The sequence below is a fragment of the Nerophis ophidion genome, linkage group LG08 (genome assembly GCF_033978795.1).
Source record: "Nerophis ophidion isolate RoL-2023_Sa linkage group LG08, RoL_Noph_v1.0, whole genome shotgun sequence".
Taxonomy (NCBI): Eukaryota; Metazoa; Chordata; class Actinopteri; order Syngnathiformes; family Syngnathidae; genus Nerophis; species Nerophis ophidion.
Genome location: NC_084618.1, coordinates 19,194,392 through 19,221,373, shown reverse-complemented (window position 1 = coordinate 19,221,373; position 26,982 = coordinate 19,194,392). Strand labels below are relative to the sequence as shown.

The window sequence follows — 26,982 nt, the reverse complement described above, 5'->3', positions numbered from 1 at the left end:
AAAAAGAATTTCAGGGGAGCCGTTATCGGGGGCGCTGATTTCGGGAGTTGTACCTTGTGGTCACGTGATCAATGTTGGCTCCGCAGCAAGAACCAGCAGTACGACAGCAAGTGGTACATCCCCCTGAGCGAGCTCACCTTCCAGGGACCCGAGGAGGCCGAGCCCCTCAGCGTCCCCCAAGTCCCCGACGAGGAGCTGGATGCCTTGAAGGTGAAGATCTCCCACCTGCGCTGCGAGATCCAGCGAGAGAAGGTAGACCCGGCCCGGGACCAGGCAGATGAACGCCAGGAGAAGCTTTGACGTGCCTGGATGTTGTGGTTCTTTCAGAGCGCCAACAAGGGTTCAAAGGTCATCGAGCGACTCCGGAAGAAGCTGTCGGAGCAGGAGTCGCTGCTGCTCCTCACCTCTCCCAGCTTGCACCTCAGAGTCTACAACAAGAGCGGCAAGGTGAAGGATCCTTCCTGCTACCCCGAGGTGTTCCCCAGGGATCAACCTTAAGCCCCCTGCTGGTCCTCATGTAATATATCGTGGAATCCTTCTGCTTGTTCAGAGCTTCAGCTTCCTGATCTCATCCGACTACGAGCGAGCCGAATGGAAGGAGCTCATCAGAAAGCAGCAGAAGAAATGTCTGTTCCATCTTCTCGTTGCCAAATGACGCCGTTGTTCTAAACATCCTGTCCTTGTTCCAAGGTCCCAAAGCCTCTCTGCTGACTTCCGTGGAACTTCAGATGTTGACCAACTCTTGTGTCAAACTGCAGACGGTGCACCACATCCCGCTGAGTGTCAATCAGGAAGGTGAGCCACCTGGTTTGTACTCTCGGAAGTTTACACATGTGTTACAGATCTTTAAGGGAAGTATCAAAATGAGTTATTTACCTGTAAAACAAGTAGGAAAAAGTTTAAAAAGGTGTCAAGAACGTGTAAACATGGATAAATGATGTGTGAAGAAAGTGTAAAAACGCAAAGAAAATGTAAAAAGGTGTAAAGAAAGTGTAAAAAATGTCAAGAAAGTGTAAAAAGATTTAAAGAAAATTTGAAAAAGCCCGGGAGCATAAAAAAACAAACAAAGGAAGTATTGAAAAGTGTTTAAATGCATAAATAATTTGTGAACCATATGTAAAGAAAGTGTTTAAAAAGCATAAAGAATGTGTAAACAAACAAATTATGTGTAAAACAGCTGTAAAGAAAGTGTAGAAAGGTGCAAAGACTGTGTAAAAAACATGTAAATCGGCATAAAGAAAGTGTACAAAATTTAAAGAAAGTGTAAAATTATATAACCAGCGTCCCTGGTTCAAATCCCACCTAGTACCAACCTCGTCACGTCCGTTGTGTCCTGAGCAAGACACTTCACCCTTGCTCCTGATGGGTGCTGGTTGGCGCCTTGCATGGCAGCTCCCTCCATCAGTGTGTGAATGTGTGTGTGAATGGGTAAATGTGGAAGTAATGTCAAAGCGCTTTGAGTACCTTGAAGGTAGAAAAGCGCTATACAAGTACAACCCATTTATCATTTATTTATTTATAAACAACATTTTTTAAAAAGCTAGGGGAGCGTAAAAAAAATACATTCAGAGAAAGTATTGAAAAGTGTAAAAGTGTTTAAATGCATAATTAATTTGTAAACCATGGGTAAAGGAAGTGTTTAATAAGTGTAAAAAGGCATAATGAATGTGTAAAAAAACATAAATAATGTTTAAAACAGCTGTAAAAAAAGTGTAGAAAGGTGCAAAGACCGTGTAAAAAGGTGTAAAGAACGTGTAAACAGGCATAAAGAAAGTGTACAAAATTTGAAGAAAGTGTAAAAAGATTTAAAGGAAATTTGAAAAAGTCAGGAGGTGTAAAAAAAACACAAATATAAAGTGTGGAGAACTGTAAGGAAAGTGTTTAAATGCATATTAATTTGTAAACAATTTGTAAAGAAAGTGTTGAAAAAGTGAAAAGTAAGTTTAAAAAGGCATAAAGAATGTGTAAAAAACATAAATGATGTGTAAAACAGCTGTAAAGAAAGTGTAGAAATGTTCAAAGATCGTGTAAAAAGGTATAAAGAAAGTGTAAACAATTTTAAGAAAGTGTAAAAAGATATAAAGAACATTTGAAAAAGTGAAGGGAGCGTAAAAAACACACAAAAAAGTATTGAAAAGTGTTTAAATGCATAAATAATTTGTAAACCATATGTAAAGAAAGTTTTTAAAAAGTTTAAAAAAGCATAAAGAATGTGTAAAAAAAACAAATGATGTGTAAAACAGCTGTAAAGAAAGTGTAGAAAGGTGCAAAGACCGTGTAAAAAGGTGTAAAGAACATGTAAAAAGGCATAAAGAAAGTGAACAAAATTTAAAGAAAGTGTAAAAAGATATAAATAAAATTTGAAAAAGCCAGGGGAGCGTATTAAAACACACAAAGAAAGTATTAAAAAGTGCTTAAATGCATAAATAATTTGTAAACCATATTTAATGAAAGCGTTTAATAAGTGTAAAAAGGCATAAAGAATGTGTAAAAAACATAAATGATGTGTAAAACAGCTGTAAAGACCGTGTACAAAGGTGCAAAGACCGTGTAAAAAGGTGTAAAGAACATGTAAAAAGGCATAAAAAGTGTACAAAATTTTAAGAAAGTGTAAAAAGATATAAAGAAAATTTGAAAAAGTCAGGAGGTGTAAAAAAACACAAAAATAAAGTTAGGGACACTGTAAAGAAAGTGTTTAAATGCATAAGTAATTTGTAAACCATGTGTAAAGGAAGTGTTTAAAAAGTGTAAAAAGGCATAACGAATGTGTAAAAAACATAAATGATGTTTAAAACAGCTGTAAAGAAAGTGTAGAAAGGTGCAAAGACCATGTAAAAAGGTGTAAAGAACGTGTAAACAGGCATAAAGAAAGTGTACAAAATTTAAAGAAAGTGTAAAAAGGTGTAAAAAAAAAAAACGTGTAAAAGGGCATAAAGAGAGTGTAAAAAAATGTACAAAGTTTAAAATGGCGTAAATAGAGTGGAAAAAGATATAAAGAAAGTATTGAAAAGTGTAAAGAAAGTGTATAAAATGCATAAATATGTAAAACAGCTGTAAAGAAAGTGTAAAACATGTGCAAAAATGTGTAAAGAAAGCATTAAAAAAGGTGTTAGAAAGTGTAAAAGGGCGTCAAGAAGGATAGAATTTTTTTTAGGGTGAGGGGTGTGTAAAAACCCCACAAATAAAGTATTGAAAAGTGCAAATAAAGTGTTTAAATGCATAAATAGTTTGTAAACCGTGTGTCAAGAAAGTGTTTAAAAAGTGAAAAGTAAGTGTAAAAAGGCATAACAAATGTGTTAGAAAAAAAAAACTAAATGATGTGTAAAACAGCTGTAAAGAAAGTGTAGAAAGGTGCAAAGACCGTGTAAAAAGGTGTAAAGAACATGTAAAAAGGCATAAAGAAGTGCAAAAAAATTAAAGAAAGTGCAAAAAGGCGTAAATAAAGTGTAAAAACACATAAAGAAAGGGGAACGTAAAAACACAAAGAAAAGTGTAAACAAAGTATATAAAATACATAAATAACATGTAAAACAGCTGTAAAGAATGTGCCAAAATGTGTAAAGAAAGCATTAAAAAAGGCGTTAAAAAGTGTAAAAAGGTGTCAAGAAAGTGCAAAAAGATATGAAGATTTTTTTTTAAAAGGTAGAGTGTAAAAAAACCCCACAAAGTATGGAAAAGTGCAAAGAAAGTGTTTAAATGCATAAATAATTTGTAAACCATGTGTCAAGAAAGTGTTTATGTGTCAAGAAAGTGTTTATGTGTCAAAAAAGTGTTTAAAAAGTGTAAAGTAAGTGTAAAAAGGCATAACAAATGTATAAAAAAATCAAAACATAAATGATGCGTAAAACAGCTGTGAAGAAAGTGTAGAAAGGTGCAGACAGTGTAAAAAGGTGTAAAGAACATGTAAAAAGGCATAAAGAAGGTGCAAAAAAAATTTAAAAAGTGTAAAAGACAAATAAAGTGTAAAAACACATAAAAAAGGGGGGCGTAAAAACACAAAGAAAGTATTGAAAAGTGTAAAGAAAGTGTATAAAATACATAAATAACATGTAAAACAGCTGTAAAGAATGTGCAGAAATGTGTAAAGAAAGCATTAAAAAAAGGTGTTATAAAGTGTAAAAGGGTATCAAGAAAGTGCAAAAAGATACATGGAATTTTTTTTAAGTGAGGGTAGTGTAAAAAACCAACAAAGTATTGAAAAGTGCAAAGAAAGTGTTTAAATGCATAAATAATTTGTAAACCATGCGTCAAGAAAGTGTAAAGTAAGTGTAAAGTAAGTGTAAAAAGGCATAACAAATGTGTTGAAAAAAACAAAACTAAATAATGTGTAAAACAGCTGTAAAGAAAGTGTAAAAAGGTGCAAAGACAGTGTAAAAAACATGTAAAAAGGCATAAAGAAGGTGCGAAAAAATTAAAGAAAGTGTAAAAAGGCATAAATAAAGTGTAAAAACATATAAAGAAAGGGGAACGTATAAACACAAAGAAAGTATTGAAAAGTGTAAAAGTGTATAAAATACATAAATAACATGTAAAACAGCTGTAAAGAAGTGCAAAAATGTGAAAGCATTAAAAAAGGCGTTAAAAAGTGTATAAAGGTGTCAAGTAAGTGCAAAAATATATGAAGAATTTTTTTTTTAAGTTAAGGGAGTGTAAAAAACCCAAAAAGTATGGAAAAGTGCAAAGAAAGTGTTTAAATGCATAAATAATTTGTAAACCATGTGTCAAGAAAGTGTTTAAAAAGTGTAAAGTGTGAAAAGGCATAACCAATGTGTAAAAAAAAATCTAAACACAAATGATGTGTAAAACAGCTGTAAAGAAAGTGTAGAAAAAGGCAAAAAGGTGGTGGTACTTAATGAATACTTAGACCTAGTACGCTACTCTATTTTAATGTTGTCATGATGGTGGTACTTAGACCTAGTACGCTACTGTATTTTAATGTCATGTTGGTGGTTTTTAATGAATACGTAGACCTAGTACGCTTTTTTAACGTCATGATGGTGGTACTTAATGAATACTTAGTCCTACTATGCTACTGTATTTTAATGTTAGCATTATAGTAGTACTTAATGAATACTTAGGCCCACTATGCTACTGCTTAAAATAAAGCCATCCTGTGTGTGTGTGTGTGTGTGTGTGTGTGTGTGTGTGTGTGTGTGGTTGCAGAGGACGAGAGCGCGGGTCTGTACGGCTTCCTGAACGTGATCGTGCACTCGGCCTGCGGCCTGAAGCAGAGCCTGAGTGAGTCACAAAACACGCCACGGCGGATCTGCGTCAACATCTTTCGCTCCCGGGGCGCAGTCTGCTTCCGAACACATGCAGCCTGTGGATGCTAGTTTGATTCCCTCGTTGCGCGGTACCGCGAGTGCACATTTGTCGCATGATGTACTCTGTCTGCTCAGATCTCTACTGCACGCTGGAGGTGGACTCCTTCGGCTTCTTCTCCAACAAGGCCAAGACCAGAGTCTATCGGTACACCACCGAACCCAAATGGAACGAAGTATGTGACATCATCACTACTATACAAGTACTATATTACTACAGTACACACAATATATGTTACATCATCACTACTCTACAAGTACTATATTACTATAGTACACACAATATATGTTGCATCATCACTATCAAGCATAAACATTTGTCCCAATACTTTAGTGAGATATTTTACAGTTTAACAACATTTTTATTTTCATAACAATATCAGGATTGTAAAGTTTAAAAAAAACTACTAGTGTAAAGAAAGTGTACAAAAAGTGTAAAAATGCATTAAAAAGTGTTAAAGGAGGTGTAAAAAAGTGTTTTTAAAAGGTGTAATGTCCAGGTTCTACCAGGCCTTCAGCCCCAATGTAGCTGGGATAGGCTCCAGCACCCTCGCTATCCCAAGAGGGACAAGCAGTAAAAATTATGGATGAATGGAAAGTGTAAAAAAGTGTAAAATACATAATGTGTAAAACCAGTGTAAAGAATATGTACAAAGTGTTAAAGCTTAAAGTGTTAAAAACATGTAAAAAAGAAACGAGTGTAAAGAACATAAAGAAAGCACGTAGGAAGTGAAAAAAAGTGTCAAAATGTAATGTAAATGTAAACAAAGTGTATATAGAGGGCAAAGCAAAAAGTGTACAAATGTGTAAAGATGCATAAAGAAAGTGACAAAAGTGTAAAGTAAGTGTTAAAATATAAATACAGTGTTGAAAAGTTTGAATAAATTGCAAGGAAAGTGTAATTATAAAGGTAAAGAAAGTGTAAAAAGGCATTACAGATGTGTAAAAAAAAAAGTTTAGGGAAAGTGTCAAAAAGCGTAAAGTAAGTGTAACGACAGTGTAATAAGGCATACAATTTTTTTTTAAAGTGCAAATAAAGGTAAAGAAAGTGTTAACATGCTTAAAGAAAGTGTACAAAATGTGTAAAGAATGTGTAAAAATGTCAGGAAAGTTTTAAAATGTGTAAAGAAAGTGTAAAAAATAAGTTAAGAAAGTGTTATAATGTGTAAAAAGGTGTAAAAGATGCGTAAAGATACTGGTAAAATGTGCAAAGAAAGTGTGAAAACTGTAAAGAATGTGTTAAAAAAAGGCGTAAAGGAAGTGTTAAAATGTGTAAATAAAGTGCAAAAAAATGCGTAAATAAAGTGTAAAAATGTGTAAAGAATGTGTAAAAGAGATGTAAAGAAAGTCTTAAAATGCAAAGACATTGTAGAAAGGTGTAAATAAAGTGTAAAAATGGGTTAAGAAAGTGTTAAAATGTGTGGAGAATGTGTCAAAAGGTGTAAAAGATGCATAAAGAAAGTGTAAAAATGTGTAAAGAATGTGCAAAAATGTCAGGAAAGTGTTAAAATGTGTAAAGAAAGTGTAAAAATGTGTTAAGAAAGTGTTATAATGTGTAAAAAGGTGTAAAAGATGCGTAAAGATACTGGTAAAATGTGCAAAGAAAGTGTGAAAACTAAAGAATGTGTTAAAAAAGGCGTAAAGAAAGTGTTAAAATGTGTAAATAAAGTGTAAAAAAATGTGTAAAGAAAGTGCTAAAATGTGTAAAGAAAGTGTAAAAGGTGTAAATAAGTTTGAAAACGCAAATAAAGTGTAAAAAGTTGTAGAGAATGTGTAAAATATATGTAAAGTAAGTCTTAAAATGCAAAGGAATTGTAGAAAGGTGTAAATAAAGTGTAAAAATGGGTTAAGAAAGTGTTAAAAATGTGTGGAGAATGTGTCAAAAGGTGTAAAAGATGCATAAAGAAAGTGGTAAAATGTGTAAAAAAAAGTGTAAAAGCGTAAAGAATGTGTTAAAAAAAGGCGTAAATAGAGTATTGAAATGTGTAAGGAGAGTGTAAAAAGGTGTAAAGAAACTGTACAAAAGGCAAAAAAGAAAGTTAAAAGGTGTAAGGAATTTGTTAAATGTGTAAAGAAAGTGTTAAAATGTGTAAAGAAAGTGTTGAAACGCAAAAAAAGTGTAAAAAGGTGTACATATTTTTTTTACTGTGTAACAAAAGTATTGAAATGTGTCAAAGTGTTAAAATGTGCAAATGATGTGTAAAAATGTGTAATTATCATGTAGAAAAAATGTGTTAAGTGTAAAAAGGGCATAGACTTTGTGTAAACTAAAAGTGTAAAAAACATTTTTTATAAATACAAAAAATAATAAAAATGAAATAAAATCCGGTCAAATATTTAGTTCACGACAATCCCTAAAAAGACACAAACTGCCATTTTACACATAAAAAGTCACATAAAAAAACACATAAAAGTCTGTTAGCATGGATGAGTTAGCCAAGCAATGCTAATGAACTTTTGTTGACATTCTACTCACCAGTAAAAAAAAAAATTCAACCAAAGTCCGCTAATGCCGTTTCTAATTTACGTCATCAGAACAATTATTTTACACACACACACACACACACACACACACACACACACACACACACACACACACACACACACACACACACACACACACACACGCGCGCACACACACACACACACACGTTAGAGCCCAGCTGTAGGGAGGAGGGGGGTGTGTGCGTGCAGCAGCAGAGATGATGTGTGAGGACTTAGTTCAACTAAGTGGAAATCATCTCAACTAATGATGATGATGATGATGAAGAGGAAGACTCACACATCTGTCCACATGTCGGGGGTCGGGGGGGGGGGATGGATGACTGCGCACATGAGGTTGTTGACATATATGATGTTGTTGACATACATGATGTTGTTGACATATATGATGTTGACATACATGATGTTGACACATACTGTATGATGTTGTTGACATACATGATGTTGTTGACATACATGATGTTGTTGACATATATGATGTTGACATACATGATGTTGTTGACATATATGATGTTGACATACATGATGTTGACACATACTGTATGATGTTGTTGACATACATGATGTTGTTGACATACATGATGTTGTTGACATATATGATGTTGACATACATGATGTTGACACATACTGTATGATGTTGTTGACATACATGATGTTGTTGACATACATGATGTTGTTGACATATATGATGTTGACATACATGATGTTGACACATACTGTATGATGGTGTTGACATGTATGATGGTGTTGACATACATGATGTTGTTGACATATATGATGTTGTTGACATACATGATGTTGTTGACATACATGATGTTGACACAAACTGTATGATGTTGTTGACATATATGATGTTGTTGACATATATGATGTTGACATACATGATGTTGTTGACATATATGATGTTGTTGACATATATGATGTTGTTGACATATACGATGTTGACATACATGATGTTGACACATACTGTATGATGGTGTTGACATATATGATGTTGTTGACATACATGATGTTGTTGACATATACGATGTTGACATACATGATGTTGACACATACTGTATGATGGTGTTGACATGTATGATGTTGTTGACATATATGATGTTGTTGACATACATGATTTTGTTGACATATATGATGTTGACATACATGATGTTGACACATACTGTATGATGGTGTTGACATGTATGATGTTGTTGACATACATGATGTTATTGACATATATGATGTTGACATACATGATGTTGACACATACTGTATGATGGTGTTGACATGTATGATGTTGTTGACATACATGATGTTATTGACATATATGATGTTGACATACATGATGTTGACACATACTGTATGATGGTGTTGACATGTATGATGTTGTTGACATACATGATGTTGTTGACATATATGATGTTGACATACATGATGTTGACACATACTGTATGATGGTGTTGACATGTATGATGTTGTTGACATACATGATGTTGTTGACATATATGATGTTGTTGACATACATGATGTTGTTGACATATATGATGTTGACATACATGATGTTGACACATACTGTATGATGGTGTTGACATGTATGATGTTGTTGACATATATAATGTTGTTGACATACATGATGTTGTTGACATACATGATGTTGACACAAACTGTATGATGTTGTTGACATATATGATGTTGTTGACATATATGATGTTGACATACATGATGTTGACACATATTGTATGATGGTGTTGACATGTATGATGTTGTAGACCTATATGATGTTGTTGACATACATGATGTTGTTGACATACATGATGTTGACACAAACTGTATGATGTTGTTGACATGTATGATGTTGTTGACATATACTGTATGATGTTGTTGACATACATGCTGTTGTTGACACATGATGTTGTTGACATACATGATGTTGTTGATACATATGATGTTGTTGACAAACATGATGTTGACACATATGATGTTGACTAACATGATGTTGTTGACACATATGATGTTGACATACATGATGTTGTTGACATACATGATGTTGTTGACATACATGATGTTGACACATACTGTATGATGTTGTTGACATACATGATGTTGTTGACACATGATGTTGTTGACATACATGATGTTGTTGACATACATGATGTTGGTTGACACACATGATGTTGTTGATACATATGATGTTGTTGATACATATGATGTTGTTGACATACATAATGTTGACACATGTTGTTGACATACATGATGTTGACATACATGATGTTGTTGACATACATGATGTTGACACATATGATGTTGTTGAGATACATTATGTTGTTGACACATATGATGTTGAATAACATGATGTTGTTGACACATATGATGTTGTTGACATACATGATGTTGACATGTATGATGTTGACATACATGATGTTGTTGACATACATGATGTTGACATCTATGATGTTGTTGACATATATGATGTTGTTGACACATGATGTTGTTGACACACATGATGTTCACATACATGATGTTGTTGACACATTATGTTGTTGACACACATGATGTTGACATGTATGATGTTGTTGACATACATGATGTTGACATGTATGATGTTGACATATATGATGTTTTTGACACATGATGTTGACATGTATGATGTTGTTGACATCCACTATGTTGTCGACACACATGATGGTGTTGACATACATGATGTTGTCGACACAAATTATGTTGTTGACATACATGATGTTGTTGACATACAGGATGTTGTTGACACATGTGATGTTGTTGACACAAATGATGTTGTTGACATATGATGATGTTGACATTCATGATATTGTTGACATACGCGATGCCGTCCATCAGGAGTTCGAGATCGACCTGGAGGGCTCGCAGACCCTGAGGCTGCTCTGCTACGAGAAGTGCTACAACAAGAGCAAGCACAACAAAGAGGACGGAGGAGACGGCGCCGACCGCATCATCGCCAAAGGACAGATCCCGGTAGGGACACCTTCTTGTCACTCGGCAACAGCAAAACATCCCATGACATCATTCTTTCCATCGATGATGCAATCATAATATCAATACTACCACAGAGAAAAAAAACTACTATGTATATATACATATGCACATATGTATATATGTATATGTGCAGCACTCTTTAAATGTCTTCAAAAGAAGACCATATTCCTGTCCACAAATAAAGTCCTAACAATAGCGATGCGGTCTTTGTGTTGCTGCACGCGTGAATTGTGGCGCCCTCTGGCGGTGTCACGTGTTACTACACGGATGATGTCATCCCCGACTGCAGCTTTTGTTTGCCCCCCCCCCAGCCCCCCCAAATATTCTGTGAAGAAAAATACCTGACCTGATGATGAAACGATCACAAATAAAACACCGAAATGACAGCATGTTCTTCAAGAGCTTGACGTTTGTTGATGTCGTTAAAATCTCTGCCAATGACATCATTAGCCGGTTTTGTTCTAAATATTACATAAAGTATTCCAATTAAAAATGTAGTGGAAAAACAATAAGAATATTTAATTCTGCCACAAAGAATTCATGTTGGTGATTTTTTTGTATTTATATTTTGGTAACACTTTAGTATGGGGAACATATTGTAAGTAAGAAAGACTTAATTAAGAGTTATTTGGACACTAGGGGAACATATTGTAAATATGTATATATACGTGTGTGTGTGTGTGTGTGTGTGTGTGTGTGTGTGTGTGTGTGTGTGTGTGTGTGTGTGTGTGTGTGTGTGTGTGATAAAAAAATCTTTCTGTGACATTAATGATGTGTTTGTTATTATTCAGCTGGTGCCACAAATGCTGCAAGGCAAAGAGTGGCAGAGGACCATCATCCCTATGAGTGAGGTGTGTCAGTTCTTCTCCTACATTACTATTATGTTGTAGTAGTACTATGTTACAGTATTGTATAGTAGTAGTACTATGTTACAGTATTATGTTGTAGTAGTACTATGTTACAGTATTATGGTGTAGCGGTACTATGTTACAGTGTTATGTCGGAGTAGTAGTATTAGTAATATGTTACACTATTATGTAGTAGTACTACTAAGTTACAGTAGTATGTAGTAGTAGCATGTTACAGTATTATGTAGTAGTAGTAGCATGTTACAGTATTATGTAGTAGTAGTAGCATGTTACAGTATTATGTAGTAGTAGTAGCATGTTACAGTATTATGTAGTAGTAGTACTACTATGTTACTGTATTATGTAGTAGTAGTAATAGTAGTAGCATGTTACAGTATTATGTAGTAGTGGTACTATGTTACAGTATTATGTAGCAGTAGGAGTAGCATGTTACAGTATTATGTAGTAGTACTACTATGTTACAGTATTATGTCATAGTAGTAGTATGTTACAATATTATCTAGTAGTAGTGGTAACATATTACAGTATTATGTTGTAGTAGTATTATGTTACAGTATTCTGTTGTAGTAGTACTATGTTACAGTATTATGTTGGAGTAGTAGTTTTAGTAATATGTTACAGTATTATGTAGTAGTAGTAGTACTATGTTAAAGTATTATGTTATAGTGGTACTATGTTACAGTATTATGTAGTAGTAGCACTACTATGTTACAGTACTATGTAGTATTAGTAGTAGCATGTTACAGTATTATGTAGTAGTAGTACTATGTTACAGTATTATGTAGCAGTAGTAGTAGCATGTTACAGTATTATGTAGTAGTAGTAATAGTAGTAGCAAGTTACAGTATTATGTAGTAGTGGTACTATGTTACAGCATTATGTTGGAGTAGTAGTATTATTAATATGTTACAGTATTATGTAGTAGTAGTAGTACTATGTTACAGTATTATGTTGTAGTGGTACTATGTTACAGTATTATGTAGTAATAGCACTACCATGTTACAGTATTATGTAGTAGTAGCATGTTACAGTATTATGTAGTAGTAGTAGTACTATGTTACAGTATTATGTAGTAGTGGCAGTAGTATGTTACAATATTATGGTGTAGTAGTACTATGTTACAGTATTCTGTAGTAGTAGTACTATGTTACAGTATTATGTAGGAGTAGTAGTATTAGTAAAATGTTACAGTATTATGTAGTAGTAGTAGTAGTACTACTATGTTACAGTAATATGTAGTAGAATGTTACTGTATTATGTAGTAGTAGTACTATGTTACAGCATTATGTAGTAGTAGTATGTTACAGTATTATGTAGTAGTGTAGTAAAGTAGTAGGGCCTACCGAGGATGTCGTAGTGGTTTGTGCAGCCCTTTGAGACACTAGTGATTTAGGGCTATATAAGTAAACATTGATTGATTGATTGATTGATTGATTGATAGTAGTAACATGTTACAGTATTATGTAGTAGTAGTAGTACTATGTTACAGTATTATGTAGTAGTCGTAATATGTTACAGTATTATACAGTAGTACTTAGAAAGTTGCTGTATTATATAGTAGCTGTGGTAAACAATTTAGTGTTATGTAGTAGTAGTACCACTATGTTACAGTATTATGTAGTAGTAGTATGTTACAGTATTATGTAGTACTAGTAGTATGTTACAGTATTATGTAGTACTAGTAGTATGTTACAGTATTATGTTGTAGTAGTTATATGTTACAGCATTATATAGTAGTACCATGTTAAAGTATTATGTGGTAGTAATATTATGTTACACTATTATGTAGTAGTAGTAATATGTATAACAATATTGTAGAGTAGTAGTAATATGTTACAGTATTATATAGTAGAAGTAGTAACATGTTACAGTATTATGTAGTAGTAGCACTATGTTACAGTATTATGTAGTAGTAGTAGTAGTATGTTACAGTATTATGTAGTAGTAGTAACATGTTACAGTATTATGTAGTAGTAGTGGTAGTACTATGTTACAGTATTACAAAGTAGTCGTAATATGTTACACTATTATACAGTAGTAGTAACATGTTACAGTATTATATAGTAGCAGTGGTAAACAATTTACAGTGTTATGTAGTCATAGTACTACTATGTTACAGTATTATGTAGTAGTAGTATGTTACAGTATTATTTAGTACGAGTAGTATGTTACAGTACTATGTAGTAGTAGTAAGTATGTTACAGTATTATGTTGTAGTAGTAACATGTTACAGTACTATGTAGTAGTAGTTATATGTTACAGCATTATATAGTAGTACTATGTTAAAGTATTATGTAGTAGTAATATTATGTTACAGTATTATGTAGTGGTAGTAATATGTAAAACAATATTGTAGAGTAGTAGTAATATGTTACAGGATTATATAGTGGAAGTAGTAACATGTTACAGTATTATGTAGTAGTAATATGTTACAGTATTATATAGTACTAATACTATGTTACTGTATTATGTTATAGTAGTAATATGTTACACTATTATGTAGTAGTAGTAATATGTATTACAGTATTGTATAGTAGTAGTAATATTTTACAGTAATATATAGTAGTAGTAGTAACATGTTACAGTATTATATAGTAGTAGCATGTTACAGCATTGTATAGTAGTAGTAATATGTTAGTAATAACATGTTAGTAATAACATGTTACAGTATTATATGGTAGTAGTAGTAACATGTTACAGTATTATATAGTAGTAGTAGTAGCATGTTACAGTATTACTGTATATAGTAGTAGTAGTAATATGTTACAGTATTATGTAGTAGTAACAACATAATACAGTATTATGTAGTAATATGTTGCAGTATTATATAGTAGTAGTAGTAAGTATGTTACAGTATTATATAGTAGTAGTAATATGTTTCAATATTATATAGTAGTAGTAATATGTAACAGGAAGTGCAGGTGTGTAACGTTGCTGGTGTACTTCCTGTGCCAGATGGAAGTGAAAGTGTCCATGAAGTACACGCATGGAACAGTATTCAGTAGTAGTAGTAACATGTTACAGTAATAAATAGTATGTTATAGTAGTAGTAACATGTCACAGTAATAAATAGTAAGTTTCTTACAGTATTATGTAGTAGTAGTAGTAGTAACATGTTACAGTAATATATAGTAAGTATGTTACAGTGTTATATAATAGTAGTAGTAGTAACATGTAACAGGAAGTGCAGGTGTGTAACGTTGCTGGTGTACTTCCTGTGCCAGATTGAAGTCAAAGTGTCCATGAAGTACACGTATGGAACAGTATTCAGTAGTAGTAGTAACATGGTACAGTAATAAATAGTAAGTTACAGTACTATATAGTAATAGTAATAACATGTAACAGGAAGTGCAGGTGTGTAACGTTGCTGGTGTACTTCCTGTGCCAGATGGAAGTGAAAGTGTCCATGAAGTTCACCAGCAGAGAGTTGAGTCTGAAGAAGATGCCGTCACGTCGCCCCATGGGAGTGTTTGGGGTCAACATCTCCAGCGTCACCAAGTCAGTCTTCTTCTCCCCTGCTCACTCATTCATTGCACTCTTTCTTTCCAGTCAACCATCTACCTCACTCATTCACCTCATTCATTTCATTGATTTATTTTATTGATTGAATTCATTGACTGATTACATTTTTTTGAGTTCATTGATTGATTTCATTAATGGATTTTATTGATTGAGTTCTTTGATTGAGTTCATTAACTGATTACATTTTTTGAGTTCATTGATTGATTTTATTGATTGAGTTCATTAATTGATTAAATTGTTTTAGTTCATTGAATTGTTTTATTGATTGAGTTAATTGACTGATTACATGTTTTGAGTTCATTGATTGATTTCATTGATTGAGTTCATTGATTGATTACATTTTTTTAGTTCATTGATTGATTTTATTGATTGAGTTCATTGATTGATTACATTTACAGGTTTCATTTAAGGACTTCATTGATTGATTTCACTGATAGGTTTCATTGTTTGAATTCACCAATTGAGTTAATTGATTGATTTCATTGATTGAATTATTTGTTTTTTTCATTAATTGATTGATTTTGTTGATTGAGTTCCTTGATTGATTACTTTTAAGAGTTTCATTTAAGGATTTCACTGATTGAGTTCATTGTTTGACTTCATTGATTGATTACATTTAAGGATTTCATTGATTGATTTCACTGATTGATTTTATTGATTAAGTTCATTGATTTATTTCATTTAAGAGTTTCATTTAAGGATTTCACTGATTGATTTCATTGTTTGAGTTCTTTGATTGATTTTATTTATTGAGTTCATTGATTGATTACATTTAAGGATTTTATTGATTGATTTCACTGATAGGTTTCATTGTTTGAATTCACTAAGTGAGTTGGTTGATTGATTTCAATGATTGAATTATTTGGTTGATTCCATTAATTGAGTTCATTGACTGATTTTATTGATTAAGTTCATTGATTGATTTCTTTTAAGGGTTTCACTGATTGTTTTAATTTTTTGAGTTCATTGATTGATTTTATTGATTGAGTTCATTGATTAAATACATTTAAATATTTCACTGATTGAGTTCATTGATTGATTTCATTGATTGATTTTATTGATTGAGTTCATTGATTGATTACATTTAAGGATTTCATTGATGTATTTAATTGAATGATTTCACAGATATATTTCATTTTTTGAATTCATCAATTGAATTAGTTGATTGAGATTCATTGAAATATTTGGTTGATTTCATTAATTTCTTTCATTGATTGATTTCATGGAATGATTTTATTGGGTTCAGGTCGTAGATTGATTTCACTGATTTCAGTGATTGATTTCACTGATGTTATTGATTGGTTTCATTGACTCATTTCATTGAGTTCGTTGATTGATTTTATTAATTCAGTTCATTGATTGATTTTATTGATTCCGTTCATTGTTTGAATTCATTGATTTCATTAATTGATGATTTCACTGATTGAATCTTTTGGTTGATTCCATAAATGTATTTCATTGATTAATTTTGTTCATTGATTTTATTGGGTTGAGTTCGTTGATTGATTACACTGATTTCATCGATTTATTTCACTGATGTTTTTGATTGGTTTCATTGATTGTTTACATTTAAGGATTTTATTGATTGATTTCAGTGAATGATTTTGCTGATAGATTTCACTGTTTGAATTCATTAATTGAGTTAGTTGATTGATTTCATTCATTGAAATATTTGGTTGATTTCATTAATTGATTTCATTGACTGATTTTATTGATTGAGTTCATTGATTGATTTCATTGATTGATTTTATTGACTGAGTTCATTGATTGTTTGCATTTAAAGATTTCACTGATTTATTTCATTGAATGATTTCACTGATATATTTCATTGTTTGAATTCATTAATTGAGTTAGTTGATTGATTTCATTGATGGAATTATTTGGTTGATTTCATTAATTGGTTTCATTGACTGATTCTATTGATTGAGTTCATTGATCGATTACGCTGATTTCATTGATCGATTACACTGTTTTCATTGATCGATTACACTGTTTTCATTGATTGATTTCCATGATGTTGTTGATTGGTTTCATTGATTGATTTCACTGATGTTATTGATTGAGTTCATTGATCGATTACACTGATTTGATTGATGGATTTCCACGATGTTATTGATTGGTTTCATTGATTGATTTCACTGATGTTATTGATTGAGTTCATTGATTGATTTCCATGATGTTATTGATTGGATTTATTGATTGATATCACTGATGTTATTCATTGAGTTCATTGATCGGTTACACTGATTTGATTGATTGATTTCCACGATGTTATTGATTGGTTTCACTGATTGATTTCACTGATGTAATTGATTGATTTCATTGATTGATTTCCATGATGTTGTTGATTGGTTTCATTGATTGATTTCACTGATGTTATTGATTGAGTTCATTGATCGATTACACTGATTTGATTGATTGATTTCCAAAATGTTATTGATTGGTTTCATTGATTGATTTCCCTGATGTTATTGATTGAGTTCATTGATTGATTTCCATGATGTTATTGATTGGATTCATTGATTGATATCACTGATGTTATTCATTGAGTTCATTGATCGGTTACACTGATTTGATTGATTGATTTCCACGATGTTATTGATTGGTTTCATTGATTGATTTCACTGATGTTATTGATTGATTTCATTGATTGATTTCCATGATGTTATTGAGTGGTTTCATTGATTGATTTCACTGATGTTATTGATTGAGCTCATTGATCGGTTACACTCATTTGATTGATTGATTTCCACGATGTTATTGATTGGTTTCATTGATTGATTTCACTGATGTTATTGATTGAGTTCATTGATTGATTTCCATGATGTTATTGATTGGTTTCATTGATTGACTTTACTGATGTTATTGATTGAGTTCATTGATCGGTTACACTGATTTGATTGATTGATTTCCATGATTTTATTGATTGGTTTCATTGATTGATATTACTGCTGTTATTGATTGAGTTCATTGATCGGTTACACTGATTTGATTGATTGATTTCCATGATGTTATTGATTGGTTTCAATGATTGATTTCACTGATGTTATTGATTGAGTTCATTGATTGATTTCCATGATGTTATTGATTGGTTTCATTGATTGATTTCACTGATGTTATTGATTGAGTTCATTGATTGATGTCACAGGTGTTATTGATTGAGGTATTCGCTTGGTTTCATTGATTGATTCGACTGATTGTATTGATTGATATGATGGATGGCTTGTTCCACTGGGAAGGTTTGTTGCGTAAGAGAACAAAAAGTGTGTGTTCACGCAGGCGTGAGCGTTCCAAGGTGCCCTACATCGTGCGACAGTGCTTGGAGGAGATCGAGAGGCGGGGCATGGAGGAGGTGGGCATCTACCGAGTGTCGGGCGTGGCCACGGACATCCAGGCCCTGAAGACGGCCTTTGACAGCAGTGAGTCTTCTCTTCTGCAGCTTCTCCTCTCGTTTCTGCTTCTTGTCTTCATGTCCTGCTGCTCCTTGGCAGACAACAAAGATGTTTCCGTCATGATGAGCGAGATGGACGTCAACGCCATCGCCGGCACCTTGAAGCTTTACTTCCGCGAGCTTCCAGAACCGCTCTTCACCGACGAGCTCTACCCCAACTTTGCAGGCGGCATCTGTAAGATTCCATACTATTTCTGTTACACTTCCTAGACACTTTTTTAATGCTTTTTTAAACACTTTTAACATGCTTTTTACATTTCCTAGACACTTTCTTTATGTTTTTTTTAAAAAACTTTTAACATGCTTTTTACACTTCTATACACTTTATTTATGCTTTTTTTAAAAACACTTTTAGCATGCTTTTTACACTTCCTATACACTTTATTTATGATTTTTTAAACACATTTAACATGCTTTTTACACTTTCTTTATGTTTTTTAAAGACTTTTAACATGCTTTTTACACTTCTATACACTTTATTTATGTTTTTTTAAACACATTTAACATGCTTTTTACATTTCCTAGACACTTTCTTTAGGCTTTTTAAAAAAACTTTAAACATGCTTTTTACACTTCTATATACTTAATTTATGCTTTTTTTTAAAACACTTTTAACATGCTTTTTACACTTCCCATACACTTTATTTATGCTTTTATAAACACTTTTAGCATGCTTTTTACACTTCCTATACACTTTATGCTTTTTTAAACACTTTTAACATGGTTTTTAAACTTTCTTTATGTTTTTTAAACACTTTTAACATGCTTTTTACATTTCCTAGACACTTTCTTTATGTTTTTAAAAAAAACTTTTAACATGCTTTTTACACTTGTATACACTTTATTAATGCTTTTATAAACACTTTTAGCATGCTTTTTACAATTCCTATACACTTTATTTATGCTTTTTTAAACACATTTAACATGCTTTTTACACTTTCTTCGTGTTTTTTAAACACTTTTAACATGCTTTTTACATTTCCTAGACACTTTCTTCATGCTTTTTAAAAAAACTTTTAACATGCTTTTTACACTTCTATATACTTAATTTATGCTTTTTTTAAACACTTTTAACATGCTTTTTACACTTCCAATACACTTTATTTACGCTTTTATAAACACTTTTAGCATGCTTTTTACACTTCCTATACACTTTATTTATGCTTTTTTAAACACTTTTAACATGGTTTTTAAACTTTCTTAATGTTTTTTAAACACTTTTAACATGCTTTTTACACTTCCTATACACTTTATTTATGCTTTTTTAAACACTTTTAACATGCTTTTTACACTTCCTATACACTTTATTTATGGTTTTATAAACACTTTTAGCATGCTTTTTACACTTCCTATACACTTTATTTATGCTTTTTTAAACACTTTTAACATGCTTTTTACACTTCTATATACTTAATTTATGCTTTTTTTTAAACACTTTTAACATGCTTTTTACACTTCCAATACACTTTATTTACGCTTTTATAAACACTTTTAGCATGCTTTTTACACTTCCTATACACTTTATTTATGCTTTTTTAAACACTTTTAACATGGTTTTTAAACTTTCTTTATGTTTTTTAAACACTTTTAACATGCTTTTTACACTTCCTATACACTTTATTTATGCTTTTTTAAACACTTTTAACATGCTTTTTACACTTCCTATACACTTTATTTATGGTTTTATAAACACTTTTAGCATGCTTTTTACACTTCCTATACACTTTATTTATGCTTTTTTAAACACTTTTAACATGCTTTTTACACTTTCTTTATGTTTTTTAAACACTTTTAACATGCTTTTTACACTTCTATACACTTTATTTATGCTTTTTTAAACACTTTTAACATGCTTTTTACACTTCTATACACTTTCTTTATGCATTTTAAAAAAAAATTTAACATGCTTTTTACACTTCTATACACTTTATTTATACTTTTTAAAACACTTTTAACATGCTTTTTACACATTGTTTGTTTTTTTTAAACAGTTTTAACATGCTTTTTACACTTCCTATACACTTTCTTTATGCATTTTTTAAAAACATTTAACATGCTTTTTACACTTTCTTTATGCTTTTTTTTAAACACTTTTATTATTCCTATACATTTTGTTTACGCTTTTTAAATACAGTTTTATCATTATACTATTTCTTTTACATCTTTGTACGCTTTTTTTAAACACTTTTATCATTCTTTTTACACTTTCTTTGATGCCTTTATACACTTTATTTACGCTTTGTTAAACACTTTTATCATTCTTATACACTTTATTCACGCTTTTTAAAACACTTATCATTCTTATACTATTTCTTTTATATCTTTATACACTTTCTTTACACTTTTTTGAACGCTTTTATCATTCCTACACACATTATTTACGTTTTTAAAAAAAACACTTTTATCATTCCTATACACTTTATTCACGCTTTTTAAAACACTTTTATCATTCCTATACTATTTTTTTTACATTTTTATACACTTTCTTTATGGTTTTTTAAACACTTTTATCATTCCTATATTCTTTCTTTTATGCCTTTCTACCCTTTCTTCAAGCTTTTATCATGCTTTTTACACCTCCTATACATGTTTTCCACTTTATTTACATCTTTATACACATTCTTTATGCTTTTTTAAACACTTTTGTTATGCTTTTTACACTTATTTACACGTTTTTTACGTTTTCCACTTTATTTACGTCTCCACACACTTTATTTATGCTTTTTGTTTACACTTTTATCCTTCCTATACACTTTCTTTTACACTTTTATACATTTACTTTATGCTTCTTAAAAACACTTTTATCATTCCTATGCTGTATCTTTTACATCTTTATACCCTTTCTTTACGCTTTTTTAAACACATTCTTTACGCTTTTTTGAACGCTTTTAACATTCCTATACACTTTATTTACGTTTTAAAAAAACACTTTTATCATTCATATACACTTTATTCACGCTTTTTAAAACACTTTTATCATTCCTATACAATTTTTTTACATTTTTATACACTTTCTTTATGCTTTTTTAAACACTTGTATCATTCCTATATTCTTTCTTTTACGCCTTTCTACACTTTCTTTAAGCTTTTGTTATGCTTTTTACAGTTCCTATACACTTTTTTAAACTTTCTTTACATGTTTTTCACTTTATTTACATCTTTAAACACTTTCTTTACACTTATTTAAACACTTTTATCATGCTTTTTACTCTTTTTTACGCTTTTTTGTACACGTTTTCCACTTTATTTACGTCTTTAAACACTTATGCTTTTGTTTACACTTTTATCCTTCCTATACACTTTATTTTACACTTTTTTAGATTTTCTTTATGCTTTTTAAAAACACTTTTATCATTCCTTTACTCTTGCACTTTCTTTACACTTTTATCTTTCCTATACACTTTCTTTTATGTCTTTATACACTTTCTTAACCCATTTAAAAACACTTTTATCATTCCTATACTCTTTCTTTTATGTCTTTATACACTTTTTTTCCCAATTTTTTAAACACTTTTATCATTCCTATATTCTTTCTTTTACGCCTTTCTACACTTTTATAAGCTTTTATAATGCTTTTCACATGTCCCATACACGTTTTTTTACACTTTCTTTACATCTTTATACACTTTTTTACACTTTCTTTACATCTTTATACACTTTCTTTACACTTTTTTAAACAGTATTATGATGCTTTTTACACTTTTTACACTTTACCGTTACTTTCTGTAAAAAATGTTACACTTTCTTTACAGGTTTGACACTTTATTTACGCTTTATACGCTCTCTTTTTATGTACCCCTTTTGTACTTGCTTAATGCTTTTTTTTAAATTTCATGTCCTTTACGCTTTTGTAATGTTTCTTACACTCCTTTTAGACTTGTTTTTCTCTGTTTTACACTGTATTTACGTGTTTACACTTTCTTTACACTTTTATTTTTTACAGGTTTTACACTTTATTTGCGTGTTATACACTGTTGTACGCTTTTTAACACTTTTTTGGGAAGTTTGTTTTACACTTTATTTGCGTGTGATACACTGTTGAACACTTTTTAACACTCTTTTTGGACGTTTGTTTTGTTTTACACTTTATTTGCTTTCATTGCGCTTAACACTTTCTTTCCACTTTATTACACTTTCGTTACACTTGTTTTTAATACTTTTTTACAATCCCGTTAAACTTTCTGTACAAATTATTACACTTTTTTTTACAGGTTTGACATTTTATGTACACTTTATACACTCTCTTTACTCTTCCTTACACTTACTTTACATTGTTTTAACACTTTTTGAAGCTTTTTACACTCCCTTTGTACTTGCTTAATGCTTCTTTTTTTTAAATTCATGTACTTTACGTTTTTGTAATGTTTTTTACTCTGTTTTACACTGTATTTACAGGTTTACACTTTATTTGCGCTTAATAGACTTTCTGTACGTATTTACACTAACTTTATGCTTTTAAGACTTTTTTTTACACGATTTACACTTTCTTTACGTCGTTTTACATTTCCATATTTTATTTTTACTTTTTTACACTTTCGTTCTGTTTTTTTTTTTTTTTTTTCATTTTCTTTGTACTTTTTACACTTTCTTAACACTTTTGCCCTTTCGTAAACAATTCTATCATTCCTATATTCTTTCTTTTACGCCTTTTCTACACTTTCTTTAAACTTTTATCATGCTTTTTACACCTCCTATACACTATTTTTCAGTTTATTTACATGTTTTTCACTTTATTTACATCTTTATACACTTTTTTTATGCTTTTTTAAACACGTTTATCATGCGTTTTACACTTCTTTACACTTTCTTGACATGTTTTCCACTTTATTTACATCTTTATACACTTTATGCTTTTTTTAACCATTTATCATGCTTTTTACAGTTCTTTACACTTTCTTAACATGTTTTCCACTTTATTTACGCCTCTATACACTTTATGCTTTTTGTTTACACTTTTATCCTTCCTATACACTTTCTTTTACACTTTTATACATTTTCTTTATGCTTCTTAAAAACACTTATATCATTCTTATACTATATCTTTTACATCTTTTACATCTTTATACACTTTATTTACGCTTTTTTAAACACTTTTATCATTCCTATATTCTTTCTTTTACGTCTTTCTACACTTTCTTTAAGCTTTTATCATGCTTTGTACACCTCCTATACAGTTTTTTACACTTTCTTTACATGTTTTCCACTTTCTTTACATGTTTTCCACTTTCTTTACATCTTTACACACTTTCTTTACACTTTTTAAAAACACTTTTATCATGGTTTTTACACTTTTTTACACTTTCTTTACATGTTTTGCATTTTCTTTATACTTTCTTTTTACTTTTTCACGTTTTTTACACTTTGTGGGGTTTTTTCACGTTTCTTTGTTCTTTTTACACTTTTTTAACACTTTTACAATTTCTTTACACTTCCCTTACGCTGTTACTTTGAGAAAGATGGACCTTACTTACCAGGAACTATATTTACCTGAGTTGTTTTTGGTGGAAACACTCTTTATTTACCCGGGTAAAGTTCCTGTTTGATCCCGTGCGTCCATCTTGTGATCCTCAGCTCTGTCAGACAGCGTCGCCAAGGAGAGCTGCATGTTGAACCTGCTGCTGTCGCTACCCGAGCCCAACCTGGTCACCTTCCTCTTCCTCCTGGACCACCTGAAGAGGTACCACTTTCATACAGGGCCCTGAACGCATCACGGAGAGAAGCCTGGTCCACGTACCTTCCGTTCATCCATCCATAATTGAGCCGTTAGCAAAGGAAAGTCTGTAGATTAGTTGCACCTTTGTATAGGCCGCTGGGATCAAAGCTTGGGGAAAAAAGTAACGGCTTTTGGTCGGGAAAATCTGGTAGTTACGTCAGGATTTTCGAACAAATGACCAATCACAAACATGGATTCACTCGTTAAAGTTGTGGAATCAATCTTATGAAGAATAATAAATATATTAAACCAGCGGTGTCCAAACTCCGACGTCTTCAGTTTGCCTGACCTGGATGCTGCCGTTTTGTCGCCCTCAAGTGGCCAGTGTAATAATAATACAATTTAATAATACTCTGAATGGTTCTAAGCACAGCATTCATGTGTATGACCCAATGCAGACAAGCTTCCCTAGTCATGGTGAAAAAAAATTAAATCCTGTGAGTGATACTAATTGCCTTTTTATCCAACTAGTAAAAAACAAATGCTGAGTTACTGCAAATAAGAATTGCTTTGCCTTTTTGGGTGCAGTTAAATAACCTTCCACTAGATGGCAGCAAGTAGCTAATGGCCTTATTAGTCACACATAATAATTAGTGAATTTAGTTAGTTGTACAACGTAATAATTAGTGAATTTAGTTAGTTGTACAGCATAATAATTAATGAATTTAGTTAGTTGTACAACTTAATAATTAGTAAGTTTAGCTAGTTGTACAACATAATTAGTGAGTTTAGCTAGTTGTACAACATAATTCCTGAATTTAGCTAGTTATACAACACAATAATTAGTGAGTTTAGCTAGTTGTACAACATAATCATTTGTGAATTTAGCTTGTTGTACCACATAATAATTAGTGACTTTAATGAGATGTACAACATAATAATTAGTGAATTTAGCTAGTTGTACAACATAATATTTGGTGAATTTAGCTAGTTGTACAAAATATAATTAGCGAATTTAGCTAGTTATACAACATAATAATTAGTAAGTTTAGCTAGTTGTACAACATAATGATTAGTAAGTTTAGCTAGTTGTACCACATACTAATTCGTGGATTTTGCTTGTCGTACAACATAATAATTAGTGAATTTAGTTAGTTGTACAACACAATATTTAGTGAATTTAGCTAGTTGTACAACATAATAGTTAGTGAATTTAGCTAGTTTACAACATAATAATTAGTAAGTTTAGCTAGTTGTGCAACATAATTGTTAGTGAATTTAGCTAGTTTACAACATAATAATTAGTAAGTTTAGCTAGTTGTACAACATAATAATTTGTGAATTTAGCTAGTTTTACAACATAATAATTAGTAAGTTTAGCTAGTTGTACAACATATTAATTAGTGGATTTAGCTAGTTTTACAACATAATAATTAGTAAGTTTAGCTAGTTGTACAACATAATATTTAGTGAATTTAGCTAGTTTACAACATAATACTTAGTAAGTTTAGCTAGTTGACAACATAATAATTAGTGAGTTTAGTTAGTTGTACAACATAATATTTAGTGGATTTAGCTAGTTTACAACATAATACTTAGTAAGTTTAGCTAGTTGACAACATAATAATTAGTGAGTTTAGTTAGTTGTACAACATAATACTTAGTGGATTTAGCTAGTTGTACAACATATTAATTAGTGAATTTAGCTAGTTTTACAACATTATAATTAGTAAGTTTAGCTAGTTGTACAACATATTAATTTGTGAATTTAGCTAGTTTTACAACATAGTAATTAGTAAGTTTAGCTAGTTGTACAACATAATATTTAGTGAATTTAGCTAGTTGTACAACATAATAGTTAGTGAATTTAGCTAGTTTACAACATAATAATTGGTAAGTTTAGCTAGTTGTGCAACATAATTGTTAGTGAATTTAGCTAGTTTAAAACATAATAATTAGTAAGTTTAGCTAGTTGTACAACATAATGATTAGTGAATTTAGCTAGTTGTACAACATAATTAGTAAGTTTAGCTAGTTGTACAACATAATGATTAGTGAATTTAGCTAGTTGTACAAACTAATAATTAGTAAGTTTAGCTAGTTGTACCACATACTAATTAGTGGATTTAGCTTGTTGTAAAACATAATAATTAGTGAATTTAGCTAGTTGTACAACATAATAGTTAGTGAATTTAGCTAGTTTACAACATAATATTTGGTGAATTTAGCTAGTTGTACAACATATAATTAGCGAATTTAGCTAGTTATACAACATAATATTTAGTAAGTTTAGCTAGTTGTACAACATAATGATTAGTGATTTTAGCTAGTTGTACAACATAATTGGTAAGTTTAGCTAGTTGTCCAACATAATGATTAGTGAATTTAGCTAGTTGTACAACATAATAATTATTAAGTTTAGCTAGTTGTACCACATACTAATTAGTGGATTTAGCTTGTTGTACAACATAATAATTGGTGAATTTAGCTAGTTGTACAACACAATATTTAGTGAATTTAGCTAGTTGTACAACATAATAATTAGTAAGTTTAGCTAGTTTTACAACATAATAGTTAGTGAATTTAGCTAGTTGTACAACATAATAATTAGTAAGTTTAGCTAATTGTACCACATACTAATTAGTGGATTTAGCTAGTTGTACAACATAA

At 31.1% G+C, this 26,982-nt stretch overlaps 1 protein-coding gene across 3 annotated transcripts in view; it reads left to right on the top strand.

Moving 5' to 3' along the window:
* Positions 1–26,982, top strand: part of LOC133557475 (breakpoint cluster region protein-like) — a 143,653-nt gene that overhangs the window by 84,519 nt on the left and 32,152 nt on the right. For all 3 annotated transcript variants that reach the window (XR_009807776.1, XM_061907950.1, XM_061907951.1), the window contains exons 10-21: positions 87–252; positions 328–447; positions 551–626; positions 691–795; positions 5,164–5,238; positions 5,400–5,497; positions 10,662–10,796; positions 11,609–11,668; positions 15,075–15,184; positions 18,488–18,627; positions 18,700–18,834; positions 24,231–24,336. Coding sequence is in view for 2 of the 3 variants with exons in the window: in XM_061907950.1 (XP_061763934.1) it covers positions 87–252; positions 328–447; positions 551–626; positions 691–795; positions 5,164–5,238; positions 5,400–5,497; positions 10,662–10,796; positions 11,609–11,668; positions 15,075–15,184; positions 18,488–18,627; positions 18,700–18,834; positions 24,231–24,336 (1,326 nt within the window). In the remaining variant the exon portion in view is untranslated. The remainder of the gene's footprint in view (positions 1–86; positions 253–327; positions 448–550; positions 627–690; positions 796–5,163; positions 5,239–5,399; positions 5,498–10,661; positions 10,797–11,608; positions 11,669–15,074; positions 15,185–18,487; positions 18,628–18,699; positions 18,835–24,230; positions 24,337–26,982) is intronic.